This window comes from Symphodus melops (genome assembly GCF_947650265.1).
Source record: "Symphodus melops genome assembly, chromosome: 15".
Classification (NCBI taxonomy): Eukaryota; Metazoa; Chordata; class Actinopteri; order Labriformes; family Labridae; genus Symphodus; species Symphodus melops.
The window spans coordinates 10,274,205-10,294,513 of NC_136705.1; the positions used below are offsets into that span (position 1 = coordinate 10,274,205).

A 20,309-nucleotide genomic window follows, 5' to 3' on the forward strand; every position below is an offset into this window, starting at 1 on the left:
TAACAGGAAGCCAGTGAAGAGAACAGAGCACAGGGCTCCCCTCTTTATTGTGCCCGTAAATAGGCAAGCAGCCACATTTTGGACAAGCTGCAAGTGTTGGATGGATGACTGGTCCAAGTCCACATATAGTGAATTGCAGTAGTCCAGGCGAGATGTTATGAATGCCTGTATTACTGTTTCTAAATCATTTGCAGGAGATCACTATCTCACAACAGAGGTTCTGTTTGCCCAAATTAAAAACATGATGAAAGTGCACACCAAGAGTCTTTACAGATTTTTTCATATTAACAGCAAGAGGACCAAACATTATTGCTGTACCAGATTTTCCAAACACAATTACCTCTGTCTTATTTGGATTTAGTTTGAGGGAGTTTAGGGTCATCGAGGTTTCAATGTCTTTAAGGCAGTCGAATAGGAGTTGTGATGAACACTTGCATTTCAAAGGCAAGTAGATCTGTACATCATCAGTGAAAAAGTTAAAAGATATATTGTATTTCACAAAAATTGGTCCCAGTGGTAGCATATACGAGAACAGAATTGGGCCAAACACAGACCCTTGTGGGACACCACACGTAAGTGAGGCTGTGTCAGATGAATAGTCCCCAAGGTGGACAGAGAAGGTCCTTTCTGATGTGTATGATTGAAACCACTTGAGTGCTGTGTTTGTTTTTTTTATTCCAACACAATTTTCTAAAGGTTTCAAAAGACTTGTGTGGTCAATGGTGTCAAAAGCAGCTAATAAGTCTAAAAGTACTAAGATGGCAGACTCCCCAGAATCAAAAGTTAAAATCAGATTGTCAAGAATTCTTAAAAGAGCAGTTTCAGTGCTATGGCAGGGTTTAAAACCAGACTGGAACTTTCCATGCAAGTCATATGTAGATACATAGGTTTGGAGCTGTGTCAGAACGGCCTTTTCTAGGATATTTGACAGGAAAAGGAGTTTTGAAATGGGCCTAAAATTAGAGAGACCAGAGGGATCGAGATTTGGAATTTTTTAGAAGAGGTTGCACTGCAGCATGTTTGGAGGCAGCTGGAACACAACCAAAAACAGAAGATGGGTATTTATCAGTCTATGAATTGAAGAGCCATGTGTATCAAATATTTTCTAAAGGAGACTAGAGGGGAGGCTATCTAAGGGGCAGTTTTTGGGCCGAAGATGGTGAACAATCTCAGATAGACAGAGCATTGAGATTGGCTCTTGCTGGTCCAAACCAGCTAGGCACATAGGAGGAACAAATTGGTCAGATTTTGTGGGTGTGATAAGAGACAATATACAGTAAGGACTGACATTTTTTCAACAACATTTTTTTTAGAATAGTGTTAGAGAGTAGAGGAGGGTGCAACAGAATTATTGACTTATGTATAAGCAAATTTATTACGCCAAACAAAACCTGTGGTTTTTGGCATTTATTTGAAACCATATTTGAAATAAAAACAGTTTTTGCCGTTTTAACAGCTTGTTGATATCTCAAAAGGCAAGTGTGCAACACTTCGAATGACACATGTTGGCAGGCTTAGCGACGAGAGCGCGAGTAGCGCCATTTAACCACGGTTTAGTGGCTGCTCTGTTGCATTTTGTCTTCAACGGAGCCATATAATCCAAAATGTTTGAGCAGGTTGAGTTAAATAGAGTTATATGCTTCTCTGCACTTAAAAGTTTGAATAGGAGCATCTGTGGTGTAGAGAGAAGAGTCTTTAAACACAGCTGAGAATTGTTCCAAAGTGTTACATGTTATTGCGCAGCAGCGCACAGGTTGAGCTTGGGGCTGTTACAGAGAACAAAACAGGCAAATGGTCTGATAAACAAGCATGACAGACTTTGTTTATGACAATACAAACACCATAGAAAAGCACAAGGTCTAATGTGTGCCCTTTTTCACAAGTGGGACCCGTCACTGACTGTGCGAAGTTATAGGAGTTGAGTAAATTCATGAAGTCTACCCATAGAATTACTTTCACAGAACACACATTAAAGTCCCCACAAATTACAATAGTCATAATCCAGCACAAAACCAGCTAAAAAGTCATGCAAACTCATGTATGAAATGTTTGCTGTATGTCGGTGGATGGTACACTATACTGTGCAGAGCAGGGGACAGGAGAGCTGTAATTAAAACAGCTGCAGTTCAAAGTCTAGACCAGTCTATTCAAGGTACAATGACAAGTGGATTTCATTACAGTTGTGAGTGTTTAACAAAACCTGCTCTCTTACCACTTGTTCTTAAGGTGGAACACAAGATAAACTTAAGACACCAGACCAGACATGAGCCAAAATGCACAAAAGCCAATCGTCTGCTGCAAATGGGTTTCTTATTAGTGATAATTAATAATGATGACAGAAAGAAGAGGTCTTTTTTTTAAACATAAATCCATCTTTTCTGTTACAGAGATCAGGGTTTCATGCTACAACAAAGTCTTTAAAAACCATTACCAACTCTGAGAGCCAGCATGAAGTGGCCCATTACCACAAAAAGAATAACAAATGTTTAGTTTTGGAACTCACAGTTTCTGAGTTTAAATTTATTCCTTGACTGTTAAAGGCATGACAATGAGGTCATCTGTCTTTATATAACTTATTGGTGCAAGAATTTACTCCATTGTCCCCTCCAACATATTTTGACCCAAATTGCTGTAGTATTTGTGTTGGCAGTTGCCTTGGAGACAAAAAAGAATACAAGTGAGAGGGTAAAAAAAAAGTGAGATGGAAAAATACACACATCTGAGTGATCGACAGAAGAGCACAATATTCTGTACCCTAAAGGAAGAAAACATGGTAACAATTAGGACTGAAAAGTTGGAACACTCTTTCCTTTACATTGAGCACACAGTATATCCGCAATGGGCATTATGTGCATTGCATGAAATCATGTGCAAGTTACAGTTTGCAAGGTAAGGATCCCAAAGGTTCACAAGAACTATAAATCATATAATGATGTCATGTAACAAAACAGATTGTGTATTCAATTGGGCAATTAAATTAAAGGGAAAGACAAATAATATGTATGAACAAAACAACTTGACTTCCTAAGAAGTGTTCTTCTTCAGGTAACCTCAAAACAACTCAAAACTACGCACCGGGTTTTACCACTGCTTCAACACAAAGTAAGTAAACTGTGCAAATAAACTCAAAATAACCAGCGGCTCTCGTCACAGTGCAGCAAATAACACACTTAACTTAAATGGCACTCACGCTAGGTATACAATTGGTCAGTCAGTCTGACTTTGCACCACTGGACCCGGCATCTCTTGCCAGCTGATCCAACAAGGAAATGAACTAATCCAACCAGCAAACGTGCCGATGTAACACATGAGACGGCTAATTGTGGACTTTAAAACACTATTTTTCGTTGTCACCTTCTCCTCCACTGACTTTTTTCTGTGAGGACTTGCCCTCATACAAATACCCTCTCTGGAAGACTGATTCCAATTGTGCGGGGATTGGTGGATTATTTCTATTGGAGTATTAGATGAATGTGGGTGGATGACAGAGGGAGCCATGAATGGAGGTGTGTTTTAATTGAAAGGCGTGTGGTAATGTGATTCTGACATTCTGTGGGCGCTTTATTCTATATACAAACCAACTTTGTAGCTATTTCTAAATTCAACTATTAATTAGTCTGCTGCCTCCCAAACGCTGCTGACCTCATGGCAGACAACATTTAAAGGCCTAACTAAAAGTGGAAAGGACAACTGGCTGGCTGGCTTGTGTCAGGACAGTAATCTACTCAGGCAGTAGAACATAAAAGATGATAAAGGAGCTGAAAAAGAATCAGGGAAGGAACTATCCCCCAGTGCAAGCAGGTATTTAGAAAAGTGGGGAAGCTATAACTTTGGTATAGGGAGTGGGTCACGACAGAATATTGAGGATATTTTTGTTCACTTATTGGAGAAGTTCTGCTCCTGCACCATTGAGAGAACCCCACATCCAAGACACAACTCTCAGGGGATTTTAATCTATTATTGTGTTAGTAATCCACATGGTACACAAACGAAGGCATTCTCAGGAAGAAAATACTCCAGAAATAGCAAAAAGCCTATAAAGAGCAAGAAATAAAATTATTTCAATAAAACAAATAAGTCAGTTTTGGAGCTACTGTTCAGATTTAATGAGGAGAATAAAAAGAATTTGGTTTTTAGTTTCATCAGGTACTCATAAACGAGAAGCATGTCTTTAGAGGCAGACAAAAAAGTAACTAATATGAGCTAACCAGGTCTTGGTATTATTTTTAAACTAAATTAAGTGTGTTACAATTAATTTTATCAGACACTGAGATTTTCACTGTTCCTAAAACTGATTATTAAATTATGAAATATAACTGTACCTCCACAAAATGATCATTCATTAACCTTCTTGCAAACACAAACCCACATAAACATATTCACACACAAATACAGGTACTTACTGATGTAATGTTGGCAGCAGCTACCATTTCTCTGTTCCTGACCAATCTGCTGCAGAGGATCATTGTAACCAATGTAACCACAAACACACCCAGGTCAGGACACAGCAAACGTAACACATTCCAAGGATCTTCTAAGGGAAGCCTACAAGACACAAACACATGTGTATGGAAAAGGTAAAAGATGGCCAGCATTTTACACATAACATATGCATGAAGATGCAAAATTGTGCCTATTATTCTTCTTTTTCATTGAAAAGTGTTATCCCCCACCACTGGAGGAAAATACAATCAATAAGATATAAATTGCAATACATGGGCATCAACTACGCTGAAAAGAAGACCATTGTCTTAAGAACATTTAGTGCTTTTGAACACACTTTCACTAATAAGAAAAACAATCATCAATAACAGTGTAAAGAATTATAGGTGTACCACATAATTAAACACTCAGTACCTACCTGGACAGTCCAATATGTCTGGTAATAGTGTCCCATTGTGAACAGTTATCACCTATCGCAATGTTGAGAGGAGGATAGGTGTATAGTACTGTCTGGAAGCAGATATGGGCCAATACAAATAGGAGACTGGTACAGAATACCACTCTGATAAACCGACCAGTGTGACCTGGAAGATAAAGAGATGAGAGACATGAAAAAAACTGAGGCAAGAGCTAGTTCCATTTGAAAGGCCTTCACAGTGAATAGTGAACTAAGATACTGAGATTTCTTCAAATGTTTTGGTTGGGCGCACCTACACTCAAAGTTATTCAGTTTACTTTCCCAGCCATTTGCTGGCTAAAATAATTGCCATAATTTTAATTATTTTTTTAAGTTTAATAGGTTTATTAAACGATCGCATTTGTTGATGAACTTGGGGCATGGAAATAAAAAATATAAAAAAATCCAATATCAGATCTGTGCAGTGCAAATGAACCTACCTTTGATTGTGTGTTTGTTTGGACAAAGGAACCATGGCAGCAGAAGCAGGAAGAGGAAGTAAACCAGGGACAGGATATTGTAGCGAAGAAGACAAGCTGCAAAATAAAAACATAAGCATCAAACTACAGGTTGTTTGACATACAATTAGAGATTTTAGCATTTATTTCAGCAACAAGTTCTACCGTACAATTCTGACTAGCATACCCATGATCTCTGATCTTGAGTAAGACATGGAACTGAAATAAAGCATTTATTATCTAATCATACAGCATCACTAAAATATTGGGTTTAGTGATGTTGGGTACAACAATGCATGCTACATAATTATTCAAGTGTTAAATACACTTGTAACATTATTAGTTGCAAGGGTAAACTGGGATGATGATGTGGCTGTTTGGCAGTGGTGGTAAGTAAAAAGACGAAGAATTGCTTTTGGAGGTGGAAAATCTATGCAAAATAATGTGGTGGATTGTTAGCAAAATATACCCAAAACAAAAGAGCAAAAAAAAAAAATCAACAACAGTCCTGGGTAAATTAAATCTAAAGCTACTAGACTAAATAAAATGAAAGTAAATAGCCTCACAGCAAGCTGCCACAAACAACATTTTTCCCCCAGATGATGGCTGAGTCTACTTTTGTCCCTCTCTTTGTTCTGCTTTAATTGGAGCAAACTATTGCAGTACAAAAAGCCAAGCAGAGAGCAAAATTCCAACTGACAGAACAGTAAATCATTAAACAGCAAAAAAGCACAACAAAATATGGAAGAAATAGGGGACAAAGTGGGAAACGACTGTACAGTACAAACTAAGAATAATAAACAAAGCCTGTTTTATTCAACCCATTTAGGTGAAACAAGAAATACTATACAAACTGAAGGCTCCTTTTGGTTTCAAATTGGGCACAGGTGGCCTGATGCAGCCTAATTACTCTGCCGGTTGCAGTAAGTTTAGGAAATGTAGAGGCAAGTGAAAAGGTATGGAGAAACCTTTTCAGGATAGTACAACATTAAAAGAAAACGGAACATCAATCAAATGTGTAAAAAAATGGAAATCATTAATGACTTGTCAGTATCAGACTTTGTCCACCAACATAGTTCTAAAATATTAGAGGTACCCTGAATATGTCAACTCCCACTGTGTTTTTTTTGTTTTAAAACAAGTCTTCATGTCTGTAATAGCCATGGTGCAAGCCGCCTAATGTTATATTTGAATTATAAGGCTGTCGGCCTCAAAAAGCATGCACTTTGAAACCAAATTCTCTCACTAAACCTTCATTTAACTTTTCATGTGGACACTGGGTTAAGTCAGCACACAAAACAAAGTTTCAATTAAATCTATCATCAAATCCACCAACAACTTCTCCCTCACCATCGATGGCTCTACTGTACTCCCTTCCCCCAACATCCGTAACCTCGGTGTCATCTTTGACCCAAGCCTCTCATCCGACAAACACATCACCGGAACAGCCTTCTTTCAACTCTGCAACATCGCCCGTCTCAGCCCATCCTGCTTATTTACAGTGCCGAGACCCTCACCTACACATTCATCACCTCCAACTCAGCCCCATTTCCACGCAGCAGTTCGGTACGGATCAGTTCAGTTTGGTAGTTTGGTTCGATTAAGCCTGATCCCATTTGCGTTTCCACAGCCACCCGTGCCCTATTTGGTAGGCGCTGTGTAAGCCGGATGCCGATAGACACTACATAATAGCATCACATGATAGCAGCTAACCGCTACCAGATAACCGCTAACTAATAAATTCAACAAAGGAGAAAAACGTGACACAAACAAAACCAACAATGGAAGACATCCAGCAATTCATCTACTCTGTCACTGTTTATTACAAAAACTCAATCAAGCTTTGTTTCAGAGAAGGCTGTCTCAGCGGACTGCAGTGTTTAGCTCCACCTTTTCGGGTTGGCTCGATATTCTTGGCACCCTAACGGAAGGGTCCCAAAAAGTAGGACGGTACGGATTGGTTATTTGGCAATCTTTCTCGGGATTAGTGTATGGAAACACCGCAAAATGCATGCTGTATTGAGACGAACCAATCCGAACAGCTCGGTGGAAGCAGGGCTCTCGACTACTGCAAAAATCTCCTACATGGATTAACATCAAAATCCCTCAAGAAACTTAAACACATTCAGACTTCCTCACACACTCCAGCACCAGGGACCACATTACCCCTGTTCTTCCCAGTGTATCAACTTAAGGCTGGTTCACACGGCAGGATGATTAGGTCGATTTTGTCCAATAATCTTAAGGATGCCACAATAAATCGTAACATAATCCACATAATAATAATAATTATAATCCTGCCGTGTGTGGTGTGTTAAGACTGCTCTCGTCTGCTCGGCAGGACGTTGGGACCGCTCTGATCTCAAATCGGGGATATTCAACATGTTGGATTGTTTTGGCCCGATTTCTCATTGTGTGTGGTGTCACACTGTATGACCAAAACTGTGAAACCTCCGATTATTTATTGCCATGCATGTGGTCTGTAATGTTTGGGAAATTGGCCAACAATTTTAAAATCCTAACGTGTGAACCAGCCTTTAGAGCTGTTCATGCTCGAGCAAGACCACCATATCCTGGCTCCTACCTGTCTGAGCTACCATACCCCAGAAATCTTTAAAAACTCACCTCTTCAACATCGCCTACAACCACTAACTCCCACCCTTCCCCCTTATATTGATCGTTTTTGTTTTGTTCATTGTTTGTGTTGTTTATTTTTTGTCAAAGCGTCTTTGGGTATTTAGGAAAGCACTATAAAAAACAAATGTTAATTATAGTTTCCGTATTTCCTTAGACCTTTAATGTTTAAGTTACTTATTGTGTCTGGCCTACCTTCTTACACTAAAGTGAATCAATTTAAAACACTGTGAAACTGGGAAAGCAGCCATCATCAGTGAACTGGATAAGTGATCACAGTTTATTGTTTTATGAAAAAACAATTCAGTGCATTGTCATCATATCATTGGTACAGAACCTACAAATGTGTCGCTTGCAGATGTCTCACATAAGAAGAGGAGTGCAGTTTTATTTTGCCTTAATGTACGTAAGTTAAAGGGGGAGGGAGGTGTAATGCAGTCAATCTGCATTTCAGGCTGCTGAGATCACAGTTTCACATGAGAGGTTCATCAGCAACAGTCACATAACAGTCACACAATAATGAACTGTCAAAAAAAGGACAAATGCTCATGAAAATATCTAATGTGGGGTTTTTTTTTTTTAGCAATTTTCTATCTATATTTAATACAATGGACTCTACATTATAGGTTAAATAAAACAGCATTACTCCTGTTTATTCTGTAACATGGTCTCCTGATGTCTTCACTTTACTTTGAACATAAAGTTGATCTGGTGATGGCAGAAGACAAGAAGAAGCTCAATGCAACATCTTACACACCTGCTTCACCCGTGTGATCAATGCTTGGACAGTTTAAAAATCCAGATGAGACTGTCACCAAGCTGCCAATCATGCATGCTCTATACAGACTTTTTCTACATGTAGAAAACAAACACCCACTAGCTCTTTTAATGTAATGATCTTTAAACATATCAATGGCTGCAACTAGCAATCTTGCCCACAGATATCAAAACAAACCCATGCAGTAGAATACATAGCCATGGATTCCTGCAGCGAAAACAAGTAAACAAATGTTTTCAGCCTACCTTTATTCTATGCAAAGCACACAAAACATTAGTGAACAGGAGATCCTGAACGATATTTTAACATTTATGTTACTGTTACACTTGTGTGGCATGTGTATCTCTTCTGCATGTACAGAACTGGCCAGGTATTAAAGACTGAAATCCACCATTTAAATGACAATGCACCTGAAGGTGCAGATGCTATTAAAAAGCTGACACTCTGATTGGTTTGAGTCATGTCCCACCAAAAACTCATCAATAGTTGAGGGAAACTAATTCAACGTCTTTGTATCCTGCACATCACTTAAATATTTTCATTATTATATTCAGAAAAATCTAATCTAATCTTATTCCATTGCATGAATCGATTTATGCTCCCCAGGCACAGAAAGGGTTTCATGATAAACATTGCAAAGATTTAGTGCAAAGAGTATTGTTTATTTTCCCTATTCATCTTTTTAGTTTGACCATTGCAGCCTGTAAAGGACGAAGAAGGGCTGTAGGCTTTAACATCAGCTCCCCTTAATCAACTAAACGGCCAGTTCAGTTTTAAAAGACTACATCTGTAAAAATCCTGTTTACGCCTTTATTAATTTTTGTTCTTTCTATCCCTTTCTCTCTGGCTGCTATTTCACAAGTTGTTGAAACAAACATGACTTGGACACAGAATAAAGGTCAAACACTCCGTCTGTTATTTCCTCTAGTTACTGAAGTAGACAATATGTAGCCTTCCTGCCTGTCTGAAGGAATTGGACCACCCCAGAGAGAGTTTGTAAACTTCATGCTTCCTCCCTTTAAACTTCTCTTGACTTTACAATTTTTTTTGGAGGTTAACTTTTTATCTCTTTTTCTATTGCTTTCAACGTACAACCGTCCAATGTGTTGGTGAGCAGGATTATAAACTGATGTATGGAGACCTCGATTGTATAATGTTGCAACTATGATATCTACTACAGTGCTATCAAAGATTCTGAGAGTAAGCACACTCAAACAGGAACTTAATTTAAACAAAAGGAGTTTTGTTCAGTCAGTAAGTTAAGTGTCCACCTGACTGTAAGTCTTTTGACTAAGTCATTTGTTATGACCAAAGGCTTTTCTGGTGTAGCCTGTAGGACAACATCGACCGTACAAACCCTGCCCTGAAAAACCACAACATAAATTCCAAGACACCAAAGCTACTGATACTCGACTCACATTTATTCCTATTACCTTCTCCTGGTAAGCCACAAACGTGTTTCCTTTGTCGTTGCTACATCGCCTCTGACATTCTGACTGACATTTAACAAGTGCCTTAAATAATGCTGCCTTATAGTACTAAGTATAGGTAAAAGAAAGAAATGAAATTTTAAAAAATAGAACAATTGTTCACAAAATTTGAAGGTGTTTAGTCTAGCACTTTTAGATGCTGATTGTAAGGTTTTATGTTTTAATTCATTCATAGTTCCTAATTTTCAATCACTTTTCAAATTAACTCAAACATTTGAGTGGTAATGTTCATAACTCATATGGTTCATCATCAAGCCTAAGTGAGCCATCTTCCAAAGAAGAACACCATGAGAGGGCAGGCATACACCCTCATTTGACTACCTTTTTTATTCTATGCACACAACAACTTTGTAGCAATCTTTATATTCAAATGTTATCAGCAATTCATGCTGTGTCAGTAATCTGTGTCTGTTCGCACTGTCCATTGTTCAACAGGTGGGGAAATAATCGTTTAAGAACTATCCCAACAGTTTTCTGAACAACAATATCAACATGAATCTTTTTTTTAAAAATACTATTTTCAAATACATAATTATTTTTAAAAAAACTGTAAATATCTGGGTTTGTTTCAAAAGTAAAAAAATATTGAGACAACTGCTGCACTGATTTGATTTATTTATTCCGATACACATGAACCACTACCAAAGTAGCTGCTACTCTTCCTGCGGTCCTCTATGCAAACATGAAATTGATGAAATCCAAACTGAATTGCACTATTAAAAGTCCAATGCCAATGAAAGAAAAGTATAGAAATAATAATTAAAACAATAATATTTGTAGCAATACAATGACAGAAAATCAAAGATGTGTGCTCCAGCTACCTGAAGTCCACAATGGATGTACCACAAGGATCTGTGTTAGGCCCACAACTTTTTAGTCTCTACATCAGGGGTGTCCAAACTACGGCCCGCGGGCCAACTGCGGCCCGTGGTCCATTTTTAATTGGCCCGCAGCAAATTCTAAAAATATAATGGAATATGGCCCACACATGGAACTTGACTTTAATGTACTTCCTAGTTTTGACACAAGGGGGAGTCTTACTTGTCTTGAACAAAGCAGCTTCTTCCCAGAATAAGAGAAATAAAAGAAAAAAACCCAGAAATGGCAGAATCAAAGAAACGCAAGATAGCAAGTGAGTGTAGAAAATTTCAGACACGGTGGGAAAATGAGTATTTCTTCATAGAAGTCAAGGGGAAGTGTGTCTGTTTGATTTGCAATGAAACAGTTGCAGTGATGAAAGAATATAATGTACGGCGACATTATGAAACCAAACATCAGACCTACACGTCCTGCACTGGTGCCGAGCGTGAACAGAAAGTTAAACAAATGACAGCTGGCCTGCAAGCTCAACAACAGTATTTTTTCCGTGCTAATAAAACACAAGAAAATTCCACAATAGCCAGCTACGAGGTAGCTCAGCTCATTGCCCGACACGGGAAACCTTTCTCAGATGGTGACTTCATAAAACAGTGCCTCACTAAAGTCGCAGGAATAATGTGCCCGGAAAAATTGCAGGAGTTCAATAACGTCAGCATGTCCAGAAACCCAGTTGCGCGGCGAATCGAAGACTTGTCAGCTAATATAAAACATCAGGTTTCAGATAAAGCTTGTGCTTTTGATTTTTACTCCATTGCATGTGACGAGAGCACAGATGTCACAGACACCGCACAGCTGTTAATTTTTTTGCGGGGAGTTGACAATAACTTTTGTATCACGGAGGAGCTTCTTGATCTTAGGAGTCTAAAGGGCACAACAACGGGTAAGGACATTTTTTAAGCTGTGTCAGATGCAATTGACATGATGGGACTTGAATGGGACAAGCTGTGGGGAGTTACAACGGATGGGGCTCCAGCTATGACAGGGGAGCGCAAAGGAATGGCATCTATGGTATGCGCCAAGGTGCAAGAAAGTGGAGGTGAGGCTGTTAAGATGCACTGTATCATCCATCAAGAAGCCCTCTGTGCCAAGACAGTCCAGCTTGGCGATGTGATGAACACTGTGGTGAAAACTGTAAACATAATTCGAACACGAGGGCTCTACCACAGACAATTTCAAGCTTTCCTCTCTGATGTTGATGCTGAATACGGGGACATACTCTATCATTCGGATGTGCGTTGGCTGAGTCGCGGCTCCGTGCTGCAGCGGTTCTATTCCCTGCGATCAGAAATCGACCAGTTTTTAAGAGAGAAGGATCGACCTCTTCATGAGCTGAGTGACCCTCTCTGGTTGGCAGACCTGGCATTCTTAGTTGATCTTACTGATCATCTTAACACACTGAACAAGAGCCTACAAGAAAGACCAGCTTGTACCACAACTTTATGCGCACATGAAAGCATTCTGTGTGAAGCTCCGTCTCTTTGAGACACAACTACGCAACTTTAATGTTGCACACTTCCCCACGCTGTCCGAAATTAAATGTGCTTTTCCAGAGGCCAACCTTACTGCTAAAAATGAGAAGTATGCGTCTGTGATCACATCTCTCATGACAGAATTCCGTCAGCGCTTCCAAGATTTTTCTTCCATTGAGAAAGAAATCAAGCTGTTCTCGACTCCCTTCCTGATGGATGCAGAAGAAGTGGAAGAGAGTTTGCAATTAGAACTCATTGAAATGCAGTGTGATGATTCTCTGAAGAATCAACATCAGCTTCTCTCCCTACCCGACTTCTACCAGAGCTTGGAAAATACCAAGTTTCCTCTGATGAGACGGCACGCAAAGAGAATGATGAGTCTGTTTGGCTCAACATACATATGTGAGCAAACATTTTCTCTGTTAAATCTGAACAAAAGCAGAATGAGAAGCAAAGTGACCGACAGCCATCTCTGTGATGTCCTTCGCATCTCAATCACCAAACTTGCTCCTGACCTGCCAGCCATCCTTCAGTCCAAAGCGCAGCATCACTGTTCCCACTGAGTGCAACACTATTCCTATTATAGGTGCGTTAAAATATATTTATTGCTTAATCATTCATATGTTAATAAGCCCAATTATCTAATAAATTTGTACTCATTTATTAAAGTCGATACAATTTTCTAACAAAAGTTAGTTGATGTGTTAATAAGCCCAATAACCTATTTGCATAACAAGCCTGAAATATATTCATCCCCTTTTCTACAGTGCTGTGAAGGGGATCACCATACTGACTAAGGAGCAATCTGAGCCTGTTGTTTTGAGAATGACCTGCCAACCCTTTTTGAAAGAAAATAAATGAAAAAACATTATGGAAAGCTGTTTTCTTTTCTTTAAGCATATTCAATTATCAAGCATAAGTTACCTACAATTGATTGATTTTGCTAACTTTAATACACTAGAGGTGAGGTGATATACCTCACCTCTAGTGTGTGGCCCGTCCGTTTGTATATTTTCCTGTATGTGGCCCTCTGTGAAAAAAGTTTGGACACCCCTGCTCTACATCAATGACCTTCCACTGTATTGTCATGGTGTAGAGGTAGAACTATCTGCCAATGACACTGTTTTATACACTCATGCAACATCAGCTCAGCTAGTAGCTGCAAAACTAGCCAGTGCTCTGACAGGAGTGGTTGAGTGGCTAGATCAGTCCTGTCTCATTTTAAATGTAAGCAAACCTGTGACGGAGCGGCTCCATCACTGAGTGCAGGCGCACACACCAACACACACGCTAACACGTACACTGACACACACACGCGCACCAAACTTTCCCCTCTGCCAATGCTCCTTATCACGCAATTAAACACATCATCTTCCTCCTTTCCCTTCCCGTTCCATAGCGCGACCAAGGGTGTCATACATTTACATTTATCCCAACTTTCAGCGCACTCACCATTCAGGGCGTTGGATGCACGCTCCGTGGCGTCCCGTTCTGATACAAACAGAGGCGGTACATTTCCGCCAGGTAAATAGGCGGACGTGGCGCCGAATCACAATCACGTGATCTTATTGATCGCTGAAATGTGGTGATTAAAAGGTTCAGGTAAAAAAGGGTAAGTTAGTGGTGAGGCATCCACAGGGAGTTACATGTGGAAACTCCATTAATTTATAAGAAAATGTAACAGTTTAGAAATATTATGCAAATCATAATGCCCGGTGGGAGGGCCTTTTTCTTTAAAAGGAAGGCTGTTTGAGACCTGAAGTGAAGTGAAGTTACAGAGGAACTAACAGCTTGAGAAAGAAAAGTTTGTTTTCTCATTACTCATGTTGGAGTTATTTTTTGTAAATATTTTTTTCTATTTTTTTTTGTTTTGGATTTTTCACATTTTTGTAAATAGTGTGCACTTGTGGAGGCCGGTGAAAAATAAATCCACCAATCACAGTCTTCGACTACGCCTGTGTGTTTTTCAAACTTTTTTGGGGGGGGTGTTTAATAAGAGAACCCTGCCACAAAAACAAAATGCATGTTCTTTTCTAAAACCAAGCTGCACACTTCAACATCAACATTAAGGATGAACAAATTGAGATTGACTCCCAATTTAAATACCTTGGTGTCTTACTTGATGGAAATCTCAATTTTAAGAAACACATCCAGAAAATGACAAAAATCTATTATATATAACTTAATTTTAGCAAATTTTAGACAGATAAGACACTGTCTTTCAACTGCTAAGACATTTCTGCATGCTCTCATCTTCTCACGGATCTCATACTGAATCACCATTTGGAGACAGACCTGACCAACAACAATCAGGCCCTTAGAATCTTTGTACAAACAGGCTCTAAAAATCTTTGCAAGGGACATTTTATGTATATATTGCTATTTGTTTCCTTCTGAGTTATGTATGTCTTATATATGTTGTTTTGTTACCTGCCAAAGGGACTGCAGATGTAAATTAGCCAAAGGCTAATTCTGGTGCAATGCATCAAATGGTTATATCTACATTTCAATTGCACATGGTCCTTCAAAAATAAAGTTGAAAAGTTGAAAGAAGAAGAACAACACAACCCTAATTTATCATACAGGTAATATCTAATGTCCCCACATGACTTAAAATTTCACAGCTAATTTCTCTAATTTTTGACTAATTGGAATGTTGAAGTTAAATCCTGCTGTATATATTATTCTTATTCTTGCTCTTATACTCTGTATATTTTTAGTGCATTCTACTTTGTATTCCATGTAAAGTACATGGAATACTATTTCACTACCACCACCCTTGCGTCGACCTGTAGGCTACGACTGGGGGTGTAATATGTCAATATCATCCCATCAAATGTGAGTCATCTGACTGACTGAGTTCTAAAGGTGTAGTGTAGCAGGAGTGCAGAGAAACAGCGTTAAGAATAAAAGAGCTGATGAAAACAAATAGAATGGTCGTGAATGTGGTTCTTGTCAGCACAATTATTAATGACAAGCTCCAATTTGGTTCATTGACACAAAATATAAGTTGCTCACTGTAGCTTTCACCAGGGAGAAATAACTCTGATAAAGGATAACCTGAAGTTTCTATTTCCTTGAAAGGTTAGCCTTGTCTGGGCATTTCCAATGCAATGACATTTTTAACTTGCTTTTATGTTTCAGACTTCAGTAAGGCACTGTCAGTCAGAATTTTGTTCACAAGAAAAACGGTCTAGTTTTTGTTCCAAGGCTGTTGGGAAGTCCAAGGACAAACCTTGGTGTGAAGAGTGTGAAGGAAAGAGAAAGTCCACCACCAGAAGGCGCAGAGGTCAACTTTGTAACAACTCAAAGCTGTGGCAATATACAGGGCAAAACCTCCTCCTTTTTGACTAATCCTATTTATCATAAGCGACTCAAATCCTTTCAGTTCAACACCATGGAATTTCTGTAAGCCAAAAAAAACTTCTCAGACACGATTTACTTTCCATTAACTAATTCTTGATTTCAGTAACATTTCTGAAGACTTCTCAACAATCATCGTGTGTTATTGATAGGATTTCCCCCTCATTTTCACATCTTTGAATTGTCTATTTGAAAAAATCACATGTGGTATTACTTTCAAAAGTTTTAGTCACATGATTTTAAAGACCTTTAGTGGTAAGTTTCATTAAACAAAAAAGTTGTGCAAAGCTCCAAAACATCAAAACAAATCAATATAATTGACAACAAAGAAAGAGTTCAGCTGTCCATCTAAGGTCTCTCTATTACTTGCTGGTTCTTGTTCAATTTGACCTTATCTTTTCTTCTGTTACTCCAGAATGGGTGCATATTTCGTGGTGTTGACCCTCTTTTTTGTAAGATGCCCTGTCAGGTAGACCCCTGTCCTTTTACCTAACTAACTGACAGTGTCTCTCAATTAAAATGTTTTGCTGTACTTTCAGAGAAAGGTGTTTAGAAGTGAGACGCTGTTACAGGCAAAAGGCAGACTGATAAAACACCGAAACTGATGGACCTTTTCCATATGACTATGATTCTCAGAGCAGCTCAAAACTGTAATATCAGTCCCAACACACATTACAAGCAGCATGCAAGGGAACTCCACCCAGCAGTCCAGCTGATCATAAAACACACACCCAAAATGATGTCTATGGACAGACATGATAACACTGTTTGGTAACCACTGAACCTATCTCTCCACAGGACCCCACCCGTTCGCTCCTGTTTTTTCCTCTGCATGTCCTATGTTCAGGCACAGGGTATTTTCCTTTTTTACCTTTGGGTGTCTGATGCAACAGCTGTTATGGTTTTATTTGTATTTCCATATCCGTCTTTTTTTGGCAGGCTGTGGCTGTGGTATGTTGCAACACCTCATTCCGGCGCTCAGATCTCTACCTATGTCTCGTTCTCCTACTGGGTCATTTTCTACACAATCCTCCTTAATAATTCCTCCTAGATCCACATTCTTCAGATTTAGTACCTTTTTCCTGTCTGTTGGGACCTCTTATCTGTCGCTTCCTTTGAACCTTTAAAACATCTCTCAAGTTAATTATTTTATAAAAATGAAGGCTTTTGGGGGCGCAGCGGCAGTGCGCGATTTGCCATGTATTGAGGCTACCGTCCTCACGTGGGCGGCCTGGGTTCGCGTCCGGGCTGTGGCTCCTTTCCCCGCATGTCTCTCCCCACTCTCTCTCTCTCTCTCCCTGATTTCTGCCTCTATCCACTTTCCTCTATAATAAAGGCCAAAAATAAAATCTTAAAAAAAAAAAATTAAGGCTTTTAATTGCTGCACAGACAATATCTCATTCACACAACAGAACATTTATCGTACTCTGCACAAAACACCTTCAACATTCAGCCTATAACAGCTTTTGTTTAAACAGAATAATGTTTTCATTTTTCATTCATTGTACAAATTATTTGTATAAAGCACTGCCTGCTGTTCATACACAATAGTGCAGTGGTTTCAAAAGTGAGGGTTGGGACCCTCTGGGGGGCCACGAAACACTGTTAGATCACTGTTGAGAGATTCTTCCAAAAACTTGAACAACAAAATAGAAAATGGTTTAAAATTGCATATCTCACCCATTCATTTATACAATATAAAAATATGATGGTGTTTGGGTTAATGTGTGGTGTTATGATGCCACTGCTTGGAGAGGCCTAATCGTGTACATGGCTATGTGCAATGTCAAAGGTTTTAAGCACCTCTAAGGACAATGGAGGGCCTCACAAGTTGAAAAGTATGGGAACCCCATCATACTCATTAAATATATACTCAAATGTATGTTTTATCAAATAAATGCTTCTGAAAAAAAACAGTGAAAGAATATTTGGAAGGGTAAATTTTTTAAATGTTGTTACATGAGATTGATAAATGAGCTTGGATAAAAAATACTGAGGTCTAATGTTAATTTAGAGATTAGCAACTGGTAGGTTGGATCCACATCCATAACTAATAAAACTAATGAAAATCCTATATTAAAGCAATGATTTGTAACTTTTCCATCCTGAAATGGTAGTTTCAAAGTTGTTTCAAAGTACAAAACCATTCCGCAGGCAGCACCTGTTGCATGTTAACAGCACTATGTAAGTTTGGCAGCAGGCCGCTGTTCTGTTGTGGGAAGTTTGCACGGCTTCATGGCAAGTAAGCCCATTTTGGGTCTATTTGGTTCAATGGCTGAGGCTAAGAGCTGGAAGAGGGCGGTGACAGATGAAGCTAAGAAGAGAAAAGGAGAGAGTAACCGAGCAAGAAGCTGAGTGTACATCCCTGCAGATATAAATCATAACAAATTTGGAAGTAAAATGTGGCTGTATTGTTCAGTGTGCCATATTCAGCAGATTTACTAAACGCAGAAAGTCCCCTAACCCAAATTATGTCCCAAGTTTGCATACAAATAAATCCATCTTACATGTTCTGAACAGGGACAATAATTTAGCTCTGATTTCTGATTTCCTTTCTTTAACAAACTAAAATTGACAGCATTTTTGTTACAATTTTATTTACATATCAAAACACTGACAGTAAATTTGACTCGCAGTTTATATAAAAACAAACCCTTGAAAATGTCACCAGGTTACGTGACAATCTCTTATTGTCATGTAGAGTAGTACTTGAGCTTCTTTAACTGCAATCTCCCTGAATCTTGAAGGAATTGTGAATTATTATTTTTTTCCGTCATTCCCATCTTAGCAGCATCTCTTTGTAGTTATACCGAGTCTTGGTTCGTAAGGTTTACAGTCTGTCATGCTGCATCTCATGCAATCTTGTACACTGACACAGCTCTAAAATACAGTCCACTTTCATTATATTTTCCTCTGCAATATACAGGCGTAATTCTTATTCTTGATTTTTTAAAATCAAGGACACAGAGCATCATTGAATCCGCAAAGGGACTTTTTTAAACATGGGTTAGGAAAAGAGGAAATGTTTAATGTATTCTATGTTGTGGCCTTCACACTCTGTTTCAGTTGCAGAGTACAGCCCCTCTCAGGCCAGTGTCACTTTTCCTTCCACCTTACTCTCCATTCCTCAACCCTGCATGGTACTATTTTTGTCATGGAGGTGAAAAGGTTATGTCTAGCCTCATGATTTCCCTGAACACAATTAAGTGTGGGTGTCTAGAAATATTTGTATAAGTCTATTATTTACAAGTACTTGAAACACATAATCAAATACTTTTCTGTAACTCAAGTACCAATTCTGCTAGAAATCAAGCACATTTCCTACAAGAGTAGAGTTTATAACATAACATTTTTCTCTTTTAAGGAAACTTTTAAATCACTTGATTTGTGCATATTGTGTTATGAAGGAACACACTGCATCTTAAAATGCCAAACCTAAAGAGGAAGAGCAGGATTTGAGATGTTTCCATAATTTGTACACAGTAACTATGTTAAGCTAAGAATCAGTAAAGACAACTGTTTACAATACAATATTAAGTTATAAAAAAGGTCAGTTAACTGAAAAGCACTGCATAGGAAAAAAAAAACCCCAATGAAAATAAAAAATGTCAGATTAGCAATGACGAAGACTGAATACCAAAAAAAATCCACTCTTACTTGTTTCCGGGTTTTGTGATGCATGCTTTGTGTATTTGTATTGTGTATATTGTGTTTTTTTCTGGCTTGGCAAGCCTCAAAATGCAGAAAGCTACCCATTATGTGCTTAACTCTCAAAACCCTTAAATGTGCCTCTCTGAATCCTGGAGAGAACAAGGTTAAAGAGATGAAACCATGACGTAAAATATCTGAATATGCAACTGTCACATTCTTCTGGTCCTTTTATTTCTGATCAAAATATTAAAAACGTGTCACATTAACACACGGATAGCTTAACTTAACTGTATATAGATACAACGAGCATATTATATTATATAAAATATATTTCTTCAGTGACCTGCCTCTTTTCAGTGACAATGGTTACAGCAAACTATTCAGAAGCCTTCAAATTCCAATTTGACTGTTAAGCTACCTGCATTGAATCATTTTGAGGTTTCATTTTCTACTGCGCTTAGTTAATCTACATACACAATTACAGTAAGTATAGAGCTACAGTATGGTTTGAATACTGTCATTGTCCCAGTAAAAGTACAGGGGGAGAATACATTAATGGACAGACAAATGTCCATCTCCATGGGCTGATGGGTATTTGCCATACTATTCATCCTTCTTCTGAATGAACTTGCTAACAAGTTAGCTAATTGCTTGTTAGTCAAACAATAAAAACAGTTGTACAGTTGC

The 20,309-nt window shown here is 38.6% G+C and overlaps 1 protein-coding gene across 4 annotated transcripts in view; it reads right to left on the reverse strand.

The window, feature by feature from the left end:
* piezo1 (piezo type mechanosensitive ion channel component 1 (Er blood group)) overlaps positions 1-20,309 on the reverse strand; it is a 73,777-nt gene that overhangs the window by 41,260 nt on the left and 12,208 nt on the right. For all 4 annotated transcript variants that reach the window (XM_079363238.1, XM_079363239.1, XM_079363240.1 and 1 more), the window contains exons 2-4: positions 5,341-5,436; positions 4,862-5,027; positions 4,404-4,545 (exon numbers count right to left, since the gene is read on the reverse strand). In XM_079363238.1, coding sequence (XP_079219364.1) covers positions 4,404-4,545; positions 4,862-5,027; positions 5,341-5,436 — 404 coding nt within the window. The remainder of the gene's footprint in view (positions 1-4,403; positions 4,546-4,861; positions 5,028-5,340; positions 5,437-20,309) is intronic.